At 44.3% G+C, this 26200-nt stretch overlaps 1 protein-coding gene across 1 annotated transcript in view; it reads right to left on the bottom strand.

The window, feature by feature from the left end:
- Window positions 1-22436, bottom strand: part of gpc3 (glypican 3) — a 329459-nt gene extending 307023 nt beyond the window's left edge. Inside the window, exon 1 of the mRNA XM_045205789.1 lies at window positions 21866-22436. Within this exon, the coding sequence (XP_045061724.1) occupies window positions 21866-22031 (166 nt within the window). The 5' untranslated portion in view covers window positions 22032-22436. The remainder of the gene's footprint in view (window positions 1-21865) is intronic.
- Between the last annotated feature and the right edge of the window lie 3764 nt (window positions 22437-26200).

Raw genomic sequence — 26200 nt, 5'->3', positions numbered from 1 at the left:
ATTTTACTGAGTTACAGTTCATATAAGGAAATGAGTCAATTGAAATAAATTCATTAGGCCCTAATCTATTGATTTCACATGACTGGGAATACAGATATGCATCTGTTGGTCACAGATACCTTTTTAAAATATTGCCGTGGATTAGAAAACCAGTCAGTATCTGTAAATAGGACATTTTCAGCTTCCAGGAATTGTGTACAGATCCTTGCGACGGGGCCATGCATTATCATGCTGAAACATGAGGTGATGGCGGCGGATGAATGGCACGACAATGTGCCTCAGGATCTCGTTGCGGTATCTCTGTGCAAATTGCCATCGATAAAATGCAATTGTGTTCGTTGTTTGTAGCTAATGCCTGCCCATACCATATCCCCACCGCCACTATGGGGTACTCTGTTCACAACATTGACATCAGCCCACACGACAGTACAGTTGAAACTGTGATTAATCCGTGAAGAGCACACTTCCCCAGCATGCCAGTGTCCATCGAAGGTGAGCATTTGCCCACGTCGGTTACGACGTCGAACTGCAGTCAGGTGAAGGCCCTGGTGAGGACTACGAGCACGCAGATGAGCTTCCCTGAGGCGCTTTCGGACAGTTTGTGCTTGTGTTGAGAGGAATGAGTTGTCTCCTGAGTGGCGCAGTGGTCTAAGGCACTGCATTGCAGTGCTAACTGTGCTACTAGAGATCCTGGTTCGAATCCAGGCTCTGTCGCAGCCGGCCGCGACCAGGAGACTCATGGGCGGCGCACAATTGGCCCAGCGTCGTCCAGGGTAGGGGAGGGAATGGCCGGCAGGGATGTAGCTCAGTTGATAGAGCATGGCGTTTGCAACGCCAGGGTTGTGGGTTTGATTCCCACGGGGGGCCAGTATAAAAAAATATGTATTCACTAACTGTAAGTCGCTCTGGATAAGAGTGTCTGCTAAATGACGTAAATGAATCCTGTCAGCTGTCTCAAGGGCACAACTAGCCACTAACACTAGGCAAGAACATTACGCATCAATAAAACTTTACATGTACATTTTAGTAATTTAGCAGACGCTCTTATCCAGAGCGACTAACAGTTAGCGCAATCATCTTAAGATTTCTAGGTGGGACAACCACAGTAAAAAAGTTATACTTTTGAATCATCTGTCCATAGAACATTATTCCAAGAGTCTTGATGATCATCCAGGTGCTTCCAGGTGCTTTTTGGCAAACTTGAGTCAACTTTCTGGACGACATACACTACCAGTGAAAAGTTTGGAAACACCTACTCATTCAAGGATTTTTCTTTATTTTTACATTTTTTTTTTACATTGTAGAATAATAGTGAAGACATCAAAACTATGAAATAACACATATGGAATCATGTAGTAACCAAAAAAGTGTTAAACAAATCAAAATATATTTTATATTTGAGATTCTTCAAATAGCCACCCTTTGCCTTGATGACAGCTTTGCACACTCTTGGCATTCTCTCAACCAGCTTCATGAGGTAGTCACCTGGAATGCATTTCAATTAACAGGTGTGCCTTGTTAAAAGTTAATTTGTGGAATTTCTTTCCTTCTTAATGCGTTTGAGCCAATCAGTTGTGTTGTGACAAGGTAGGGGTCGTATACAGAAGATAGCCCTATTTGGTAAAAGACCAAGTCCATATTATGTCAAGAACAGCTCAAATAAGCAAAGAAAAATGACAGTCCATCATTACTTTAAGACATGAAGGTCAGTCAATACGGAACATTTCAATAACTTTGAAAGTTTCTTCAAGTGCAGTCGCAAAAACCACTAAGCGCTATGATGAAACTGGCTCTCATGAGGACAACCACAGGAATGGAAGACCCAGAGTTACCTCTGCTGCAGAGGATAAGTTCATTAGAGTTACCAGCCTCAGAAATAGCAACCCAAATAAATGTGTCACAGAGTTGAAGTCACAGACACATCTCAACATCAACTGTTCAGAGGGGACTGTGTGAATCAGGCCTTCATGGTCGAATTGCTGCAAGGCAACCACTACTAAAGGACACCAATAAGAAGAAGAGACCTGCTTGGGCCAAGAAACACGAGCAATGGACATTAGACAGGTGGAAATGTGTCCTTTGGTCTGGAGTCCAAATTTGAGATTTTTGGTTCCAACCGCAGCGTCTTTGTGAGACGCGGTGTGGGTGAACGGATGATCTCCACATGTGTAGTTCCCACTGTAAAGCATGGAGGAAGAGGTGTGATGGTGTGGGGATGCATTGCTGGTGACACTGTCTGTGATTTATTTAGAATTCAAGGCACACTTAACCAGCATGGCTACCACAGCATTCTGCAGTGATACGCCATCCCATCTGGTTTGGGCCTAGTGGGACTATCATTTGTTTTTCAACAGGACAATGACCCAACACACTTCCAGGCTGTTTAAGGGCTATTTAACCAAGAAGGAGAGTGATGGAGTGCTGCATCAGATGACCTGGCCTCCACAGTCCCCCGACCTCAACCCAATTGAGATGGTTTGGGATGCGTCCGACGGCAGAGTGAAGGAAAAGCAGCCAACAAGTGCTAAGCATATGTGGGAACTCCTTGAAGACTGTTGGAAAAGCATTCCAGGTGAAGCTGGTTGAGAGAATGCCAAGAGTGTGCAAAGCTGTCATCAAGGCAAAGGGTGGCTATTTGAAGAATCTCAAATATAAAATATATTTTGATTTGTTTAACACTTTTTTGGTTACTACATGATTCCATATGTGTTATTTCATAGTTTTGATGTCTTCACTATTATTCTACAATGTAGAAAATAGTAAAAATATAGAAAAAACCTTGAATGAGTAGGTGTGTCCAAACTTTTGACTGGTACTGTAGGTCTCATTATGCCTGGCGAAAACCAAACACTACATTCCACAGTAAGAACATCATACCAACGGTCAAGCATGGAGGTGGCAGTGTGATGGTTTGGGGATGCTTTGCTGCCTCAGGACCTGGAAACCATAAATTCTGCTCTGTATCAGAGAATTCTACAGGAGAATGTCAGGTCATCTGTGAGCTGAAGCTGAAGCGCAGCTGAGTCATGCAGCAAGACAATGATCCAAAAAAAGCAACAAACAAAGTTTTGGAATTTCCTAGTCAAAGTCCAGACCTAATCCCAATTGAGATGTTGTGGCAGGTCTATGACTTGGGTGCCAGGAGTTTTTGACACAGCCCGGTATAGATGTCCTGGATGGCAGGGAGCTCGGACCCAGTGATGTACTGGGCCCTACGCACCACCCTCTGAAGTGCCTTGAGTTCGGATGCCAAGCAGTTGCCATACCAAGCAGTGATGCAGCCAGTCAAGAGGCTCTCAATGGTGCAGCTGTATAACTTTTTGAGGATCTGAGGGCCCATGCCAAATCTTTTCAGCCTCCTGAGGGGGAAGAGGCGTTGTCATGCCTTCTTCATGACTGTGTTAGTGTGTGTGGACCATGTTAATTCCTTAGTGATGTGGACACCGAGGAACTTGAAGCACTTGACCCGCTCCACTACAGGCCTGTGAATGTGGATGGGGGCATGCTCGGCCCTCCTCAGAGAATATATGGTGGGGAAAATGCACAAATCAGATCTATAAGAAAGGCCAGCAGAGGCTCTACTTTTTAAAGGGGGGGCCTGAACTCCTCCTCCTCATTAAGAAATGCCACTGAAGCCATGACTAAAGCAAATGGGATGTGTCTTGGGGGGGGGGTGGTATGATGTGTGTTATGTTCGCTATATCCTACACTGAGTTATCCCTCACAGCCACCGTACAGTATTATCTATGACTGGCTAAAGGAATGACAGTTGTGTTTGTATTGCTAACGTTAGCTCACTAACGTGAGGATGTTTGAGTTGGAAAAGACAAACGGTTTATTAAGAACAGGTCTCGTTCTTTCAACATAACATTGGCAACAATGTATTGTATGTCTCATGTCAATCAAACAAGTCTCGAGGCGCTGCGTGCTAATGACTCAATTGGGTAGTTCTGCTGTCTGTAAAGAAACGGGCGGGCTGTAGGTTGATTCTGCTGCTACGATTGGATAGCATGCAGCTGTTTTCCCTTTTCAACCTTATCATATGCTCCTATCATTTAGATGGGTGCTGCCAGCTGTCCAAGGCCAACCCTCAAATATCCAAGGAAATCGGCGACATCATGGATTCCTTAAATCTACAACATTCTCATTTTGGAAAATACTGACTTTATGACCAAAGTTATCCTACTTACACTTTTTAGTACATTTTGGGACTAGAATTTATGTTTTTGACTACTACCGATGCCAAATAGGCTGTTTTCAACCAGAAATGTAGTTTTTTTTTATTCAGCTGCTCTTTAATGAAGCTCTTTTAATATTGATCGTTTTTTACTCAAATTGTAATTTATTGAAAACATTTCAACATTCTGTATAATCTGCTGGTAGGCAAATGCCAGTGTCTCTAAGACAAATTTTTAGGGGTCAAGCTGACACTAAAGCCCACAAGGTACTGGACCCCAGACATCCTCTATACAAGGAGTTTGAGCTACTCCCTTTCGGGGTGATGTTGCCGGGCACCGGGGCATAAAAGGGATAGAACCAAACAGTCCTTTATTCCAGTTGAAATAAGACTTGAATGACAATCACTAGTAGGTCCAGCGGGCTGGTGTACGCTTGACATAGAGTTCAAATCAAATGTTATTGGTCGCATACACATATTTTACAGATGTAATTGCAGGTGCAGTGAAACGCTTGTGTTTCTTGCTCCAACAGTGTAGTAATATCTAACAACACAAAACAATACACGTGTCACGACTTCCGCCGAGGCTGCCTCCCCTCCTTGTTTGGGCAGGTTTCGGCGTTCGTCGTCACCGGCTTACTAGCTGCTGCCGATCCATTTATCATCACTCCACTTGTCTTGTCTAATTAATCACACACACCTGGTCCTTATCCCCAATTAGTTATTGTATAAGTGTTCCCTCTACTTCCTTGTCTGTGTGGGTGATTGTTTGTAGTGAGCTGTGTGTAGCTCGGTTGAGCTACCCTTACCTTGTTGTTGCCAGGGTAGATATTTTCCCTGTGCCTGAGTTTTGTTGTCGCATGCTTGCGCAACTGTTTATCGACGGAATAAACTCTTTGGATGCGTCTTGCTCTCCTGTGTCTGACTCCTTTTATCACACGCATCACAGAATCACCCACCCGCTATGGAGTCAGCGGGTGAAGAGCGCAGGCCTGGAGTCGTGGCACGGGTCCAGGAGCACTCCACGATGCTGGCCAGCTTGGGGGAAGCGATGGATCGGGTTCTTCAGGTCGGAGCAGACCCGATCTGTCGAGACCAGCTGGCCAACCGGATCCAGCCACCTACACCCCAGCACCAGAAGGGATCCAGATATCCCGACCACGGGCGTTTGAGGGGACAGCGGCGCTGTGCCAGGGATTCCTCCTCCAATTGGAGCTTTACTTCGCCAGCATCAGGCCGGCACCATCGGAGCGGGAGAAGGTGTCCGTCCTCGTTTCCTGCCTCTGTGGGAAAGCCCTGGAGTGGGCCAACGCGGTGTGGAACGAAGGAGGAGCCGGGTTGGAGGACTACAGGGAGTTCGCTCGCCTCTTTCGGGCGGTATTCGACCACCCGCCCGAGGGTCGAGAGGCGGGTGAGTGACTGGTCCACCCGAGGCAGGGGACGAGGACCGCGCAGGACTTCGCGTTGGAGTTCCGGACGCTGGCAGCGGGGTTCGGGTGGAACGAGCGGGCCCTGATCGACCATTTCCGGTGCCATCTGCGGGAGGACATCCGACGAGAGCTAGCCTGCCGGGACACCATGTTGTCCTTCGATAAACTGGTGGACATGGCCATTCGGTTGGACAACCTGCTGGCAGCCAGAGGACGTCCTGGTAGGGGTCTGCCTGTTTCCACCCCGGAAGACTCGGACCTCGAGCCGATGGAGCTGGGTGGAGCCGCCGGACGAGAGAGCGGAGGAGGACAGCAACAGTGCCACTCTGGTGGCACGAAGGGACAATCCACCTCACGTCGCAGTCAACGTTCTTTTGGGCCTGGAGGCGGCAGGCAGGGCACTCACGCATCACCCCAGGTATCGAACACCCACACTCGTTCAGAGCCCTCTGCTGTGCACTGTAAAATACTTGTCTCCTTTCCTGAGCACATGGATGTTCCCCAGTGTAAGGCGCTAGTCGATTCAGCCACAGCTGGGAACTTTATGGACAGGGCATTCGCACACCGTATAGGCATTCCATTGATTCCCCTATCCATTCCACGCCCCATCAGAGCACTTGATAGTCGACCATTAGGGTCCGGGTTGGTTAAGGAAATTACTGCACCAGTCACCATGATTACCCAGGAGACTCATTGTGAGCAGGTTACTTTTTCCATTATTTTTCCGGTTGAGCTACCCTTACCTTGTTGTTGCCAGGGTAGATATTTCCCCTGTGCCTGAGTTTTGTTGTTGCATGCTTGCGCAACTATTTATCGACGGAATAAACTCTTTGGATGCGTCTTGCTCTCCTGCGCCTGACTCCTTCTATCACACGCATGACAACACGCAAATCACAACAACAAGAAATTAAGAAATATAGACATATTAGAACGAGCATTGTCAGAGTCCAGAATATAAATATATATATGTATATGATGATGTGTATAGACATTATGAACAGTATATGAATAGAATAGGTGTGTACAGCAGTAGTTATATAGGATGAGCCTTGACTAGAATACAGTATATACATACAGTGGGGGAAAAAAGTATTTAGTCAGCCACCAATTGTGCAAGTTCTCCCACTTAAAAAGATGAGAGAGGCCTGTAATTTTCATCATAGGTACACGTCAACTATGACAGACAAAATGAGGGGAAAAAATCCAGAAAATCACATTGTAGGATTTTTTATGAATTTATTTGCAAATTATGGTGGAAAATAAGTATTTGGTCAATAACAAAAGTTTCTCAATACTTTGTTATATACCCTTTGTTGGCAATGACACAGGTCAAACGTTTTCTGTAAGTCTTCACAAGGTTTTAACACACTGTTGCTGGTATTTTGCCCATTCCTCCATGCAGATCTCCTCTAGAGCAGTGATGTTTTGGGGCTGTCGCTGGGCAACACGGACTTTCCAACTCCCTCCAAAGATTTTCTATGGGGTTGAAATCTGGAGACTGGCTAGGCCACTCCAGGACCTTGAAATGCTTCTTACGAAGCCACTCCTTCGTTGCCCGGGCAGTGTGTTTGGGATCATTGTCATGCTGAAAGACCCAGCCACGTTTCATCTTCAATGCCCTTGCTGATGGAAGGAGGTTTTCACTCAAAATCTCACGATACATGGCCCCATTCATTCTTTCCTTTACACGGATCAGTCGTCCTGGTCCCTTTGCAGAAAAACAGCCCCAAAGCATGATGTTTCCACCCCCATGCTTCACAGTAGGTATGGTGTTCTTTGGATCCAACTCAGCATTCTTTGAGTTTTTACCAAAAAGTTATATTTTGGTTTCATCTGACCATATGACATTCTCCCAATCCTCTTCTGGATCATCCAAATGCACTCTAGCAAACTTCAGACGGGCCTGGACATGTACTGGCTTAAGCAGGGGGACACGTCTGGCACTGCAGGATTTGAGTCCCTGGCGGCGTAGTGTGTTACTGATGGTAGGCTTGGTTACTTTGGTCCCAGCTCTCTGCAGGTCATTCACTAGGTCCCCCCGTGTGGTTATGGGATTTTTGCTCACCGTTCTTGTGATCATTTTGACCCCACGGGGTGAGATCTTGTGTGGAGCCCCAGATCGAGGGAGATTATCAGTGGTCTTGTATGTCTTCCATTTCCTAATAATTGCTCCCACAGTTGATTTCTTCAAACCAAGCTGCTTACCTATTGCAGATTCAGTCTTCCCAGCCTGGTGCAGGTCTACAATTTTGTTTCTGGTGTCCTTTGACAGCTCTTTGGTCTTGGCCATAGTGGAGTTTGGAGTGTGTAGTCGATGAACAGCATTCTTACATACAGTGCATTCAGAAATTATTCACACCCATTGACTTATTCCACATTTTGTTGTGTTACAGCCTGAATTCAAAACGGATTAATAGATTTTTCCCCACATATCTACACACAATACCCCATAATGACAAAGCGAAAACATGTTTTTAGATTTTTTTGCAAATGTATTGAAATTGAAATACAGAAATATCTCATTTACATACTGTAAGTATTCACACCCCTGACTCAATACTTTGTAGAATCACCTTTGGCAGCGATTACAGCTGTGACTCTTTATGGGTACGTCTCTAAGAGCTTTCACACCTGGATTGTACAATATTTGCACATTATTCTTTAAAAAATCTTCAAGCTCTGTCAAGTTGGTTGTTGATCATTGCTAGACAGCCATTTTCAAGTCTTGCCATAGATTTCTAAGCTGATTTAAGTAAAAACTGTAACTATCCACTCAGGAACATTCAATGTCGTCTTGGTAAGCAACTCCTGTGTATATTTGGCTTTGTGTTTTAGGTTATTGTCCTGCTGAAAGGTGAATTTGTCTCCCAGTGTCTGTTGGAAAGCAGATTGAAGCAGGTTTTCCTTTAGGATTATGCCTGTGCTTAGCTCTATTCCACTTCTTTTTATCCTAAAAAACTCCCTAGTACTTGCAGATGACAAGCATACCCATAACATGATGCAGCCACCACCATGCTTTAAAATATGAATAGTGGTACTCAGTGACGTGTTGTGTTGGATTTAACCCAAACATAATGCTTTGTATTCAGGACCAAAAGTTCATTTCTTTGCCACATTTTTGGCAGTTTATTTTGTGCCATATTGCAAACAGGATGCATGTTTTGGAATATTTGTATTCCTTCTTTTCACTCTGTCATTTATGTTAGTATTGTGGAGTAACTACAATGTTGTTGATCCATTTTCAGTTCTCTCCTATCACAGCCATTAAACTCTGTTTTAAAGTCACTATTGGCCTCATGGTGAAATCCCTGAGCGGTTTCCTTCCTCTCTGGCAATTGAGTTAGGAAGGGCGCCTGTATCTTTGTAGTGACTGGGTGTATTGATACACCATCCAAAGTGTAATTAATAACTTCACCATGGTCAAAGGTGCCCTTCTTTGCAAGGCATTGAAAAACCTCCCTGGTCTTTGTGGTTGAATCTTTGTATGAAATTCACTGCTCGACTGAGGGACCTTACAGATAATTGTATATGTGGTGTACAGAGATGAGGTAGTCATTCAAAAATCTTGTTAAACATTATTGCACACAGAGTGAGTCCATGCAACTTATTATGTGACTTGTTAAGCACATTTTTACTCCTGAACTTGTTTAAGCTTGCCATAACAAAGGGGTTGAATACATATTGACTCAAGACATTTCAGCTTTTCATTTTTAAATCATTTGTAAAAGTTTCTAAAAACATAATTCCACTTTGACATTATGGGGTATTGCGTGTAGGCTAGTGGCACAAAATCTCAATTTAATCCAATTTAAATTCAAGCTGGAACACAACAAAATGTGGAAAAAGTCAAGGAGTGTGAATACTTTCTATAGGCACTGTATGTATTCTTCTTATCCAGATGGGCGAGGGCAGTGTGCAGTGTGATGGCGATGGCGTCATCCATGGATCTGTTGGGGCGGTATGCAAATTGTAGTGGGTCTAGGATGTTGGGTAAAGTGGAGGTGATATGATCCTTAACTAGCCTCTCAAAGCACTTCATGAAGTGAGTGCTACGGGGCGATAGTCATTTAGTTCAGTTACCTTTGCTTTCTTGGGTACAGAAATAATGGTGGACATCTTGAAGCAGGTGGGGACAACAGACTGGGATAGGTAGATATTGAATATGTCCGTCAACACTCCAGCCAGCTTTGACAGTACTATCTGTAATGTATATAACGTACAGTTGCATCATTATGAATCACCCATTAATTGCACTTTTTCTATTCTCATTTTATTTATTGTCTGTATTTGTCTTGTCTTCATATGCTTGATGATACGTTTTAATGCACACAGAACCACAAACTAAATTTCCCCATGGGGGTAATAAAGGCATTATTTTATCTTATACAGAGGTGCCCTTCATAACAACAGACGATGACATGTTAGCATTAAGCTTTGACAACCAGCCTTCATTTAGGCTTTCTGACTCAAGCCCCCCAACCTGGCTTTCAAGGAGCGGAGAGCTCTGTACTTTCTCTGCTTCTGTTCAATTCTGTTGGGTATATGCTGTGCTTTTAAATAAATGTATGTGGGGGAAAAATTGCTGTCTCTTTTTGTTCTTAGGTCCCCTGGCACCACATGCAGCGGTATTAGAATTCAGCTCCCTCTTCCCGCGGCGGGCGGACGGACATTTCTGCATCAGCCCCCTCCTCCTACAGATACACCTCCAGGCAGCGTCCCAAATGGCACGCTATATAGTATATTACTTTTGACCAGGGCCCATCTAGGCTCTGGCCCATAGGGCTCTGGTCAAAAGTAGTGCACTACAGGGTGTGATTTGTAATGCAGCCCCAGACATACCTCTGAAGCAGGCCCATAGGAGCCTCATGTCCTCCCTCCCCTCCCTGGTCCACACACACCCTCAGCCCCAAATTAGATTACCACTTCCCGTCCTCAGCACTCAGGTCCTCTATCAAATGTGTCAATAAAGCCATCCTCCAGTGCTCTTCATATAATACATGACCTCTTAGCTGGAGCAGACTTACTGGCTTAATGATGATTCATCTCAACCTCCCATCACTCTAAACTTGGTTCAGAGATGCTCTCATACTATACAGACTCATGTATTTAACCCCTGGTTCATGATCTGGTATCATGTATTTAACCCCTGGTTCATAGTCTGGTGTCATGTATTTAACCCCTGGTTCATAGTCTGGTGTCATGTATTTATTCCTAGGGTCATGGTCTGGTATCATGTATTTAACCCCTGGTTCATGGTCTGGTGTCATGTATTTAACCCCTGGTTCATGGTCTGGTGTCATGTATTTAACCCCAGGTTCATGGTCTGGTATCATGTATTTAACCCCTGGTTCATGGTCTGGTGTCATGTATTTAACCCCTGGTTCATAGTCTGGTGTCATGTATTTAACCCCTGGTTCATGATCTGGTATCATTTATTTAACCCCTGGTTCATAGTCTGGTGTCATGTATTTATTCCTAGGTTCATGGTCTGGTATCATGTATTTAACCCCAGGTTCATGGTCTGGTATCATGTATTTAACCCCTGGTTCATAGTCTGGTGTCATGTATTTATTCCTAGGGTCATGGTCTGGTATCATGTTTTTAACCCGTGGTTCATGGTCTGGTGTCATGTATTTAACCCCTGGTTCATAGTCTGGTGTCATGTATTTAACCCCAGGTTCATGGTCTGGTATCATGTATTTAACCCCTGGTTCATGATCTGGTGTCATGTATTTAACCCCTGGTTCATAGTCTGGTGTCATGTATTTTACCCCCGGTTCATGGTCTGGTGTCATGTATTTAACCCCTGGTTCATGGTCTGGTGTCATGTATTTAACCCCAGGTTCATGGTCTGGTATCATGTATTTAACCCCTGGTTCATGGTCTGGTGTCATGTATTTAACCCCTGGTTCATAGTCTGGTGTCATGTATTTAACCCCTGGTTCATGATCTGGTATCATGTATTTAACCCCTGGTTCATAGTCTGGTGTCATGTATTTATTCCTAGGTTCATGGTCTGGTATCATGTATTTAACCCCTGGTTCATGGTCTGGTGTCATGTATTTAACCCCTGGTTCATAGTCTGGTGTCATGTATTTAACCCCTGGTTCATAGTCTGGTATCATGTATTTAACCCCTGGTTCATGATCTGGTGTCATGTATTTAACCCCTGGTTCATAGTCTGGTGTCATGTATTTTACCCCAGGTTCATGGTCTGGTGTCATGTATTTAACCCCTGGTTCATAGTCTGGTGTCATGTATTTTACCCCTGGTTCATGGTCTGGTGTCATGTATTTAACCCCTGGTTCATGGTCTGGTGTCATGTATTTAACCCCAGGTTCATGGTCTGTTGTCATGTATTTAACCCCTGGTTCATAGTCTGGTGTCATGTATTTAACCCCTGGTTAATGTCTGGTGTCATGTATTTAACCCCTGGTTCATGGTCTGGTGTCATGTATTTAACCCCAGGTTCATGGTCTGGTGTCATGTATTTAACCCCTGGTTCATGGTCTGGTATCATGTATTTAACCCCTGGTTCATGGTCTGGTGTCATGTATTTTACCCCTGGTTCATGGTCTGGTGTCATGTATTTAACCCCTGTTTCATGGTCTGGTGTCATGTATTTAACCCCAGGTTCATGGTCTGGTGTCATGTATTTAACCCCTGGTTCATGGTCTGGTATCATGTATTTAACCCCTGGTTCATGGTCTGGTGTCATGTATTTTACCCCTGGTTCATGGTCTGGTGTCATGTATTTAACCCCTGTTTCATGGTCTGGTATCATGTATTTAACCCCTGGTTCATGGTCTGGTGTCATGTATTTAACCCCTGGTTCATAGTCTGGTGTCATGTATTTAACCCCAGGTTCATGGTCTGGTATCATGTATTTAACCCCTGGTTCATGATCTGGTGTCATGTATTTAACCCCTGGTTCATAGTCTGGTGTCATGTATTTTACCCCTGGTTCATGATCTGGTATCATGTATTTAACCCCTGGTTTATAGTCATTTCCAATTGACATTAAACATGTCCACATTAATTTACTGTACATCTCCAGGGGCCAAGTAAGCAGAGACACAGTAGGGGCAAAGTGGCCGACATCCAATGAAATGCCTCTAGTTGTTTTAGAAGTTTCTAAGAGATTGTCCTTAAACCTTACAAACCCTTCCATCTCATCTAATTTGTCTCCCAAGACATTGTTACTAATAGCAAGGAGAATGCATTCAGGAGAGCAAGCCGATTTGTTATGCCCTCTTTACACCTTCACAGTGCATGTTTTTGTTTGCTGCTACACTGCTCTAATTCAGGTGAGAATGTGATTCTCTGACTAGGAGTGAAAACAATTAATCTGAAGAGCACTTCGACATGACACTAACACTTTGATTGAGATTCTGACACGAGAGAGGCATCAATTTACATACTGAATCATTTGGAATGCCAGGGAGCAACAGGCTCCGTCAGTGCAGTGTGACTGTCCACCAATCAGCTATACAGTCCAACACACAGTCACAATCCACTCTACCGCAGCTAGATGACCATGGGGGATTCTGTCCTGCCTTGGGCCTTGTATCACTTTAGTTACACTCTTATCACTGCAGAGATTAGTGTGAGAGACGTTAAACTGTTAAAAAAGACATCCTTCTTCCTCCTCATAACAGTATATTGTTCCTCAATATACTACTTGATACTAAAGAATTTGGTGTTAAACAATTTTGTCTTCGCATTTATTTCCATGAAGTGAGAACCATTGGGACCATTTCAGTCACTGACCATGGTTAAACATTCCATCTGAGGAAACAGACAAAAATGAAATTCCACAATGCCCTCCTCTAATATATATGATGCTACACCTTATCACGGAGTGACTTTCCCTGCGGTCACGTGGGTCATACTGGGGTACGGATGTAAAAATCCCTCAAAATATGCCATTGGTGCCCATTTAAATTAGCCCCAAGGTTGCGTTGTTAAATCTTGTTCATTTTCTTAAAATAAAAACCATAACTGTTTTCTCATTAGCTGGGAATGTTGTTTGAAATGTCCAATACAACATACTGTTGTATTGGACATCAACCTACTATCAACCTACTGCAACCTACTGCATACCCCTTACAAATATACAGTACCAGTCAAAAGTTTGGACACACCTACTCATTCCAGGGTTTTTCTTTATTTGTACTATTTTCTACATTGTAGAATAATAGTGAAGACATCAAAACCATGAAATAACACATATGGAATCATGTAGTAACCAAAAAAGTTAAACAAATCAAAATATATTTTAGATTTTAAATTCTTCAAAGTTGTCCCGTTCGTTGAAGGACGGGTCAGACCAAGGCGCAGCGTGAAATGTGTACATGTTTAATATAAAGATAAACACACGAACAAAAACAACAAACCAACGAAACGTGAAGTCCGAAGGCTAAACACAAAACAAGCCTACTCACGGAACAAGATCCCACAACTAATGGCTGCCTAAGTATGATCCCCAATCAGAGACAACGAGCGACAGCTGTCTCTGATTGGGAATCACACCCGGCCAAACATAGAAATACAACACCCAGACTGAGAACATAGAAAATACAACATAGAACTCCACACCCTGACTCAACATATTAGAGCCCCATAAGTCAGGGAGTGACAGTACCCCCCCCCCTCCCCCCAAAGGTGCGGACTCCGACCGCACAAACCTGACATAACAGGGTAGGGTCCGGGTGGGCCGACCACATTCTCTCAGCCTCCCCGTTGCGCCCCTGGTCTGGTCTGGACCTTGGCGCGCTGCTTCCCCTCTCCTTCCTCCCACGATGTACCAAGCCCTGTCTGGACCCTGGTGTGGGAGACCCCAAACCTGGAGAGGAGCTGACGTCTGGGTCTGGACTGGAGCTGCTGACCGGAGCTGGACTGGGCACCGGTGGAGCGGACTGCTCTGGCTCCGGTCTGGAGCCGCTGACCGGAGCTGGACTTGGCACCGGTGGAGCGGACTGCTCTGGCTCCGGAATGGAGCTGCTGACCGGAGCTGGACTAGACCCCGGTGGAGCGGACTGCTCTGGTTCCGGAGTGGAGCTGCTGACCGGAGCTGGACTGTGCACCGGTGGAGCGGACTGCTCTGGCTCCGGAATGGAGCTGCTGACCAGAGCTGGACTTGACCCCGGTGGAGCGGACTGCTCTGGCTCTGGAGTGGAGCAGCTGACCGGTGCCGGACCAGGCACCGGTGGAACGGGCACGGGTCATGCCGGACTGGACACACGCACCACTGGTCTGGTGCGAGGAGCAGGCACGGGCCGAACCGGACTAGGAACACGCACCACTGGTCTGGTGCGAGGAGCAGGCACGGGCCGAACCGGATTAGGAACACGCACCACTGGCTTGGTGTGAGGAGCAGGAACGGGCCGGTCCGGACTGGCGACATGCACCACTGGCTTGGTGTGGGGAGCAGACACGGGCCGTACCGGACTGGCGACATGCACCACTGGCCTGGTGCGAGGAACAGGAACGGACCGGACTGGGAACACGCACCACTAATCTAGGGCGAGGAGCAGGAACGGGCCGGGCCAGATTGGCGACACGTTTCACTGGCTTGGTGCGGGGAGCAGGCACGGGCCGTACTGGTCTGGGAACACGCACCACTGTCTTGGTGCGAGGAGCAGGAATGGGCCGGGCCGGACTGGGAACACGCACCACTGGCTTGGTGTGAGGAACAGGAACGGGCCGGGCCGGACTGGCGACACGCACCACTGGTCTGGTGCGAGGAACAGGAACGGGCCAGGCCAGACTGGGAACACGCACCACTGGCCTGGTGCGAGGAGCAGGAACGGGCCGGGCCGGGAACACGCACCACTGGCTTGGTGCGGGGAGCAGGCACGGGCCGTACCGGGCTAGCGACACGCACCACTGGCTTGGTGCGAGACGCAGGCACGAGGTGTACCGGACTGGGTACTGACGTTAGAGATCTCCGACTGTACCAGTCTTTCACTCCCCGCCCAGGACTCCTCCCTGAGCCCCCACGAGTGCAGTGGTCGGGGCTCTTCACCATCGATCCCCGACCACCCTTTTAGCCCCCCAAAAATGTTTTATTGGAGCTGTCTCTCGGGCTTCTCCCTCGGCCGGCGCCTTCTGCGTTGCCGTTGCTCCTCTCTAAACCGGGACTCCACTGTCTCCTCCCAAGGACGGCGATCCATCCCAGCCTGAATCTCCTCCCATGTCCAGGATCCCTTTCCGTCCAGGATCTCCTCCCATGTCCAGGCTGTCTGCTCCTGGGCATGCTGCTTGGTCCATTTTTGGTGGGATCTTCTGTCACGTTCGTTGAAGGACGGGTCAGACCAAGGCGCAGCATGAAATGCGTACATGTTTATTATAAAGATAAACACACGAACAAAAACGACAAACCAACGAAACGTGAAGTCCGAAGGCTAAACACAAAACAAGCCTACTCACGGAACAAGATCCCACAACTAATGAGTGCCAACAGGCTACTTAAGTATGATCCCCAATCAGAGACAACAAGCGACAGCTGCCTCTGATTGGGAATCACACCCGGCCAAACATAGAAACACACAACATAGAATGCAAACATAGAAATACTAACATAGAACTCCACACCTTGACTCAACATACTAGAGTCCCATAAGTCAGGGCGTAACAAAAGTAGCCACCCTTTGCCTTGATGACAGCTTTGCACACTCTTGGCATTTGTAACTTATTTTGTACATAATGTTTCTGCCACCGTCTCTTATGACCGAAAAGAGCTTCTGGATATCAGGACAGCGATTACTCACCTCGTACTGGAGGAATATTTTTTATTTAACGAGTCGGACGCAAAGGATTTTCTTCAGACACCCGACAAGGCCTAAATCCCCGTCATCCCCATGAGAAAGAGACGGAGATATCGGGGACATAGGTCGGGGTGCCTTGTAAGGATCCGACGGCGAGTGGGTAATCTGCCTCTACCATCAGTCCTATTAGCCAACGTGCAATTATCGGATAACAAAATAAACAAACTACGATCACGGATATCCTACAAACGGGACATTAAAACTGTAATATCTTATGTTTCACTGAGTTGTGGCTGAATGACGACATGGATAACATACAGCTGGTGGGAAATAAGCTGCATCGGCCAGATAGAACAGCTGCCTCCGGTAAGACAAGGGCTGGCGGTCTGTGTGTATTTGTAAACAACAGCTGGTGCACGAAATCTAATATTAAGGAAGTCTCAAGGTTTTGCTCGCCTGAGGTAGAGTATCTCATGATAAGCTGTAGACCACACTATTTACCAAGAGAGTTTTCATCTATATTTTTCGTAGCTGTCTATTTACCACCACAAACCGATGCTGGCACTAAGACCGCACTCAATGAGCTGAATTAGGCCATAAGCAAACTTTAATTCAGAGAAACTTAAATTGAATTGAGGAGTACACCACATCAGTCACAGGCTTCATCAATAAGTGCATCAATGACGTCATCCCCACAGTGACCGTACGTACATACCCCAACCAGAAGCCATGGATTACAGGCAACATCCGCACTGAGCTAAAGGGTAGAGCTGCCGCTTTCAAGGAGCAGGACTCTAACCCGGACGCTTATAAGAAATCCCACTGTGCCCTCCGACGAACCATCAAACAGGCAAAGAGTCAATACAGGACTAAGACTGAATCGTACTACACCGGCTCCGACGCTCGTCGGATGTGGCAGGGCTTGCAAACTATTACAGACTACAAAGGGAAGCACAGCTGCGAGCTGCCCAGTGACACAAGCCTACCAGGCGAGCTAAATTACTTCTATGCTCGCTTCGAGGCAAGCAACACTCAAGCATGCATGAGACCATCAGCTGTTCCGGACGATTGTGTGACCACGCTCTCCGTAGCCGATGTGAGTAAGACCTTTAAACAGGTCAACATTCACAAGTCTGCAGGGCCAGACGGATTACCAGGACGTTACTCCGAGCATGCGCTGACCAACTGTCTGTAATACCAACATGTTTCAAGCAGACCACCATAATCACTGTGCCCAAGAACAGTAAGGTAACCTGCCTAAATGACTACCGACCCGTAGCGCTCACGTCTGTAGCCATGAAGTGCTTTGAAAGGCTGGTCATGGCTCACATCAACACCATTATCCCAGAAACCCTAGACCCACCAGAATTTGCATACCGCCCCAAAAGCTCCACAGATGATGCAATCTCTATTGCACTCCACACTGCCCTTTCCTACCTGGACAAAAGGAACACCTACGTGAGAATGCTATTCATTGATTACAGCTCAGCGTTCAACACCATAGTGCCCTCAAAGCTCATCACTAAGCTAAGGACACTGGGACTAAACACCTCCCTCCGCAACTGGATCCTGGAGTTCCTGACGGGCCGCCCCCAGGTGGTAAGTGTAGGTAACAACACATCTGCCACGCTGATCCTCAACACGGGGGCCCTTCAGGGGTGCGTGTTCAGTCCCCTCCTGTACTCTCCGTTCAACCATGATTGCATGGCCAGGCACGACTCCAACACCATCATTAAGTTTGCCGACGACACAACAGTGGTAGGCCTGATCACCGACAACGATGAGACAGCCTATAGGGAGGAGGTCAGAGACCTGGCTGTATGGTGCCAGGATAACAACCTCTCCCTCAACGTGATCAAGACAAAGGAGATGATTGTGGACTACAGGAAAAAGAGGACCGCGCACACCCCCATTGTCATCGATGGGGCTGTAGTGGAGCAGGTTGAGAGCTTCAAGTTCCTTGGTGTCCACTTCACCAAAAAACTATCATGGTCCAAACACACCAAGACAGTCGTGAAGAGGGCATGACAAAGCCTATTCCCCCTCAGGAGACTGAAAATATTTGGCATGGGTCCTCAGATCGTCAAAAAGTTATACAGCTGCACCATCGAGAGCATCCTGACTGGTTGCATCACTGCCTGGTGTGGCAACTGCTCGGCCTCCGACCGCAAGGCACTACAGAGCGTAGTGCGTACGGCCCAGTACATCAATGGGGCCAAGCTTCCTGCCATCCAGGACCTCTATACCAGGCGGTGTCAGAGGAAGGCCCAAAAAATGGTCAAAGACTCCAGCCACGCTAGTCATAGACTGTTCCCTCTGCTACCGCACGGCAAGCGGTACCGGAGCGCCAAGTCTAGGTCCAAAAAGGCTTCTTAACAGCCATAAGACTCCTGAACAGCTAATCAAATGGCTACCCGGACTATTTGCATTGTTCCCCCCACCCCCTCTTTTACGCTGCTGCTACTCTCTGTTTATTATCTATGCATAGTCACTTTAACTCTATCTACATGTACATACTACCTCAATTACCTCTACTAACCTGTGCCCCCGCACATTGACTCTGTACCGGTACCCCCTGTATATAGCCTCGCTACTGTTATTTTACTGCTGCTCTTTAATTATTTTTTAGTTATCTATTTTTTACTTAACACTTATTTTTGTTAAAACTGCATTGTTTGTTAAGAGCTTGTAAGTAAGCATTTCACTGTAAGGCGCATGTGACAAATCAAATTTAATTTGATTTGGTAGAATAGATCATATAGCTAGCAATCGCTAGCATTCACTGGTTGAAGTTGAAATAACTTTGGAGTGTAATGGAGTTGACTAGCGACTATGACATGAATATACTGAATATCATTCACAACATTTGGACAGGAGCTATAATCCAGTTATAATACAAAAAAATGAAACTATGTGTGTCGTTATTGATTGAATTCAGGCTTGGCTGAACTGCTTTTGATGGGGAAAGATTGCTTCTGTACCCCGCTTCCGTGATTTTCATTGAAAACTTAACTTTCCCATGTGGGCCTATGTGAGGCACCTTATTCCACACAGTGCAATACTTCCACATAGACCATAAGGCTCTGGTCAAAAGTACTGCACTATAATGGGTGCACTATAAAGAATACGGTTCTATTTGGGATGTCTAATCCATACATGCTTTGAGCCCATAACAGCTCAAAACCAGTGTAACAATGGAAAAGGTTTTCTAATTTGAGATACATTTCCAAGGTCTTAGGGCTATAACAAAGGCTGGGCTAGATTGCTGGCTCAAGGCACTGTCTGACAATATTATTTTCATTGGATGGTTAGTTAGAGGCAACAGATAAAGATGGTTAGTTAGAGGCAACCGATAAAGCTCCTATGTTTCCACCACAGCTCTTCACTGGCACAAATAAATGGTTAAAACATGGTTGAGGGATGCTGAGAAAGTTGGAGAATGTGAGCCAGAGGGCTGTATTAGAAAAGTGTGTGGGCTGATGCATGTGATACTGTAGCTAGATGTAAGAGTCAACTCTATGTACTTTTGTATTGTTGAGAAGTGCTTTGAATGGGGAGAAAGAAGAGTGGAAGACTCCGTCCTAAATTGCACCCTATTCCCTATATAGCGCACTACTTTTGACCAGAGCCCTATAAAGTCCTCTTTTGGCATCATTAGGCAGCTTTTCAGGAGATGTTATGTTCTGAGGGCCATAACACTCTGGTTCATGTTTATGCCATCCCCTGTAACACGGATGAGTAGCGCCCTATAGAGCCAAAGGAGATGCTCTCCTCTCCTCTGTCAGTTCTGTCAATCTGCTCCCCTCCTCTTCTCTCTCAACAGGGGGATGTGGTGCTCAAACTAGGTGTGATGGATATGCAAGACCTACAGGTGATTCGTGTTAGATCAGTCATCCTTCAACAGAGCAGTACTGACCTGTTTTACCATTGCTTTGTTTCTGTGTTGAATGAAAAGCATTATCTGAGTTTCTGTTGAGGAGCCCGAGTTACAGCCTACATTTAAATTTAGAGATTCATAGGAACAACCATAGAATTAGGAATTATAATTTTAGAATGGAAATGAATCTTCTTATGATGGGATAAAGGTCAGCCATTTTGGTCAGGGAGTTGGTCAACCATAGTTTACAGTGCTATGATAAGATATTATGTAAAATAATGAATTTGAAGAATTTATGTTTGTTAGCCAGACAGTTTAAGAGGAATTATCCCATAAATGTTTCAAATTAACTGCCAATATGCTAGCCTGGGTACAAGTCTCTTTAGCTAATCTACTCCATGTCTTGTGCCAAAGAGCCTTTGGCAATGACAAGGAGTGGCAAGGAGTGGAACGTTAGCTAAAGATACCGGTTCTCAGACTACCAATATGCCAACATTCCATTCAAACAATGCAATCCACAGCCATGCACTGGCTAAAATCAGTTGATGATAGGACTTAGACAAGTTGTAAATGCAACAAGTACTGATATTGTATCATATAATATCACTCACAGCTTTACAAGAAAACTAAAATGGAGACATTTATGGTCTGTTTACATATATTTTAGAGGCAATGTATATAGAAAATGTGTATAAATCCCGTATAAACTGTATTTATGATGATATGACAATATTTTATGTTGACAATAATTATATTACACAATTTCTGGTATGTCACATGCCTTAATTTTATTTTCCTGCATAAATCAAATCAGGATTATGCCTCTACTGCCATTCATTCCAATTAGACTGGTTTGTATTTCTCCCTGACCAATACGACGGCCATTTTCACCCCATTCTGGAACTTTGAGGGTTTATGACATAGCCCCTCTAGTAGGCTAATTAATAGGTAAAGGGGTCAATGGAACGCAGACCGTGGGATAGAATCCCACAGGACTGGTGCACATTCAACAAATCTGATCTAACAAAGTGGATATTCGTCAAATCCGTCAGGATTTATGTATTGTAAAAGGGCCCACAATGTTGCTACTTAAGTCCGATTTGACTATATTTTACTGTTCTCGCTGCATAACATTTAGAAGTAGTCCCTTTTCAGGTTTAGAAGTGACTGCTAAATGCTAACTCCCGTTCGTATAAGGTGGTAGCATAGCTAGCATAGAGAAATCGGTGGTGGTAGTGAAAAGTCGTTTTTAACTGTAATGCAGTTAATTATTGATGATGACATGAACATGTATTGGGGTTGACATCCATACAATTATTATATTCCGATGTTTACCTCAACATAGTGTGAAATACACATATAAACAATAGCGGTGGTCCGGCCCTGCCCATGATGCACAGTACACCTGTCGTTAAGAGTTCAATGGAATTTGGAGAATGCATATTTGCCAATATGAAATTGCAAACTAAAACAGAATTAATTAAAAATCTAGCAACTTCAGAGATGCCTACTGAGGCATCAAACTATTTCATAGTCTAATCAAACTTCATCTAATTATACGTAAAACATAATGTAATGAGCCGGCCACCAAAAATAGTTTTGCTATAGTTACCTGAAACTGGGATCTCCATTGCCCATTTCGACCCCGGGTGCAGAGCCTGAAATGACGCGCGTACCTCATGGCAGCTGGGAGACACTGGTACCTGTCCGCCGGGTAGGGTGGACGGCAGGCACAGCGCGCACAGAAAGAGCGCGCCAGACAGCGGAAAACCGGCCATGGCTCACCGGCACAAAATTTAGCCGATTTGTAAACTTAGTCCGTCACTGCAGCTCCTTGCGTAAAATGCCGAGTGCCAAGTCAGTCCTTAACCCACAGCAAGATTAACGACCACTGACTAACTGAACAGCGCACACATAATGTTGTGTTGGATTGGTAGCAGCGCAGCTCCTGGCCCCTATTTGATAAGCATCCTTCTGCTCTTCCAATCAAAAAGATCACCGACGCCGCGAAACTGCATGTCCTCCTATGGTGCCGTTATAAGGTCTTCTCCTCACAGAGTTCCAGTCTCATTCCAGTTATACCAGAAACTCGTAGGTATATCTGCTGTTGTTATTTAGAATGTTACAGTAAACCGGGACATTGGTGTTGATAAATTTGCTAATCCCCTTTACTTACTGCTTGCTCTCAACTGGCTCCGTCAGAATGGATGAGCACTGAATCAAGACTGCGCGTTAACGCTCTTCAGAGCACGCGCCACAATCCGGCACCGTGGGCTTTATCCTATGAATGCTCACATAGTACACACTGTATATTCAATTGATAAACGTAAAACAATTTAGCCTATCTGAGCTGATGAGGATCTGAGGATCTCAACTGTTTATTGGCTTATAAAATGCAAGGTTAAAGCAGAAATGGTGCTCCATGCAAGAATGCACTTCATAAGAACACTTTTTCATTTTACTGAATTGTGTGCCAATGTGTATACATGCTGAAAAAATACTAATAGTAAAATGGAATAAGTGCCATGTTGAGCCCATTAGAATTTCCCGACGAATTGTATCCATTAAACAATGACAATTATTTAAGCAAGCATTTACATATTTCAAAACATTAAGGTGCAGAGCCAAAGGCTTAATCTGTGTCCAGGAAAACAGCCCTAAATTGTCTACAAGGTGTGAAGACAGCAGGATTACAGCACATGGATTTAGCCTAATTAACAGCTGGAATAATTACTCTTATGTGAGTCCTTTCAGTGTCCCCAACACCCATTGACATGGTAGTTTGTCCCCAATACCCATTGACATGGTAGTTTGTCCCCAATACCCATTGACATGGTAGTTTTATTGCCAACCATGTTTGGCATGCATCATTTCAAATTAACTCACGAAACAATAATGCCAGGGTGATATGAGGTTTTAGCCATAATACATTTCCTTCTTTATAAATCTTACGCATATAACAATAGGCCTTCCAAAGTGTAATTACACATACCACAAACATGTACAAGTACAATGTAACAATGTGTACCTACACTGTAATTATGTTATTTCATAGGTACTATGGTAGTATTCTGTCAAATCCTGAGTGCTCCTGTAGTTTGCTTTCCACTTTTCTCTTCAAGTATACAGCAGCACCCCATATGCACCTGCTGCCATCTAGTGGGGAACTGGCTATAGCCACAGCTTCTACAGCCTGCTCCTATGACACAGCAACTCACAATTACAAACTTCTACACAGATGTTGCATTTTTTAAGGAAAAGCAATTACAGAAAAATCCCTTCAACATTATTTTATTTCAGAAGTTGTGTTGATCGTTTTTAATTTAGAGAAGGAACAAAGTGTAGAAATGGCACAATGCTGTTGCTCACAACATTTGGAGGATTACAGATGGATACCGCACATTTTTTCGTCGATTTTAGCCATCATTAAAATTGCAAAGTCATCTACCCGAAAACAGCAAGAAAAAAACAACAAGCTAAAAACTGCTTGCCAAGCAAATCCATTCTCCCAACCCACAGAGATAACACATCCTCATGCTTGCCATCCCTGAGACCAAGCTCATGATAACAGCTGCGTTGACAGATTGTCTGCTGTATACTTAAACAAAGCAAAAGTGTTCAACTTGAATGAGAACATGAGGATATTATAGTTTTCTGAACAATATGAAACAATACAAAGGGACCCAGGGGAACTGAAATTCTTTACAGGTTTCTCCTTTTGTTGAGTCTCTCAGGTACAGAGAGTTTTGCATGGATTTGCACAGCGGAAATTTTCAGAAGCTGAAAGCAAACCTGCAAAACTCACAGTAAACCCATGATGTGCCATGGATGGATCTCTCCAAGGTAGTCTCAGTGGTGAGCTTCAAAGGGAGGGTGACCGGCAATACTTGAAGTGCACACACTGCAGTAGGTCCATTTAAACTACCTGCACTGTGAGCACTTTGGAACTGCCAGGACAACACAACATAGAATCATAGAAGATTCTAGAACATAGAATACCGCAACAAAACTGACACAAACTTCTCAAAAAAAGTCTGATAAGTTATGACTAATACAAGAAATATAAAATAACATGTAGTGAGGTAGTGGTATTTACTTTTTATACTAAAACGTTTTCAAAATACAACATTTCATTCCAAATTGTGACATATGCTAGCTCACAGGTCAGAAATTAACAGTGACAGGAAACAGATGAAACTGCTGTCACCAAATGTCCAGAGTTGGGGTACAAGTGCTCCAGCCAGAAGGAGCAACTAGGGCAGTTGATACTAGACTATTTCACTAACTACACTAGATGCACCTTAGCTGGAGAACCAGAATAATTAGGGTTGGGAAAACAGTCAGTCTTTGTTCGATGAGGATTGGATGGCGTAATTCTGAGTTTACCTTCTATTTTAGCAGCATGGTATTTGAAGGTCACCTATAAAGAGAAGCAGAATAACACATTTTATAAGAACCATCAACATGAACCACTTCTGAACACAAGTCTCAATGGAAAAATATGATGATCTAACAAATCACCAAAAAGTGTGGCTATTGCAAAGACACTTAACGTAATACAATTTAAATGTTCTTACAGAATCATAGCATAAGCAGGCTGAAAGAAGCAACAAAATAGTAAAAATGAATTTCTTCAAATAGACGTGTTATTTAGTTAGGCTATTATGAACTTAACAACTGAGGTCGTTTATCTATTTAAATCAAATACAAGATTTGGCAAAAGAAAGTTAAGAACCAAACTAAAACTGTGATTTGTTCTTACAATCATGATAACGCTTCGAGAGGGAGGCGAGGGCAGGCGCCATGATAAATTCAAACAGGGAATTTATTGTTTGGTTGTCATGCACTCTGGGCTAGCCTACTCATTTGTGCGATAGAGTGAAATACATTATCAATTCGATACATACCTGTTACCTGCCTTTACCTTACTGACTGATTTTCGTAGTACCTTTACCTAACCCATGTATAAAGCATTATATCCATAGCCTAAAGTTGCCATAACATTTCGCTTGTGTAAGGGGCTTCATTAGCCTACAACCTTTCCAAACGGTGACTTGGAATCTAAATTGAAATATCAATGTGCTAGTTTCTACTATAAATTGATGAATGATACAACAGGTGGCTTGTTTAGTCATTTAATATGTTAGTGTGAGCATGTATGTCCACATTCCTGCGCTATCGAATTAGCCGTAGCAACCTGTGGCTAACCTTTTATCCGTCCAGTTTTGGTTACTTCCGATTTATTGCGCACTGTATAGGGTGTTTGTTTGACCGATCAGCTTTACACTTTTTTACATTCTATGATAAAAAAAAAAACGTTTAAATGACTCATATATTATGTAGAACATAGAGCAATCTCTACTTGTGGTTTGCTAAGCTAGTCTGCCAGCACACAAAGCGTGACCATCGTGCGCAAAAGGGTTTCAAACTTTTATTCAAGATTGAATAAAACCATCCCTACATTGCCTAAAGGCCATTTTGATTTGTTAAATTAGTTAATAAACATAAAGAATCTTGATTGTTCGTATTACCTTTAAGTTGTTTTGAATCTTTACTGGTCGGAGACTTTTACGAAAGAGGCGCGAACTTATCGTCATGTGATGGGCCTTTCTCGAGTCCTCACTCCCCAACAAAAACCCTTCCAGCATGGGACCCACATCCGCTATTAGTCACAATTGCATAATTAACTCAAGTCTAATTAATTATTTTATTTATTAATTGCAGTTTAAATAACAGTAGCCTACAATTTGATCCCAAAACAACCTTGTTGTTTTTCTTTACAAAAGCAAAGTTGCGCGCAGTGATCTGTGTTTACAAATAACCTAATATTTTAAAAATATTATAATATATTGAATGTGTTAATCTTGATTAATTACTTTAATTTGAAGTTATTGTATATATTCTAAAGAAAAAGCTTTAGACTAGCATGAAATAGCCTTCTAAAAAT

This window comes from Coregonus clupeaformis, chromosome 2, assembly GCF_020615455.1.
Source record: "Coregonus clupeaformis isolate EN_2021a chromosome 2, ASM2061545v1, whole genome shotgun sequence".
NCBI classification, from domain to species: domain Eukaryota; kingdom Metazoa; phylum Chordata; class Actinopteri; order Salmoniformes; family Salmonidae; genus Coregonus; species Coregonus clupeaformis.
This window is presented reverse-complemented; position numbering and strand designations above follow the sequence as displayed.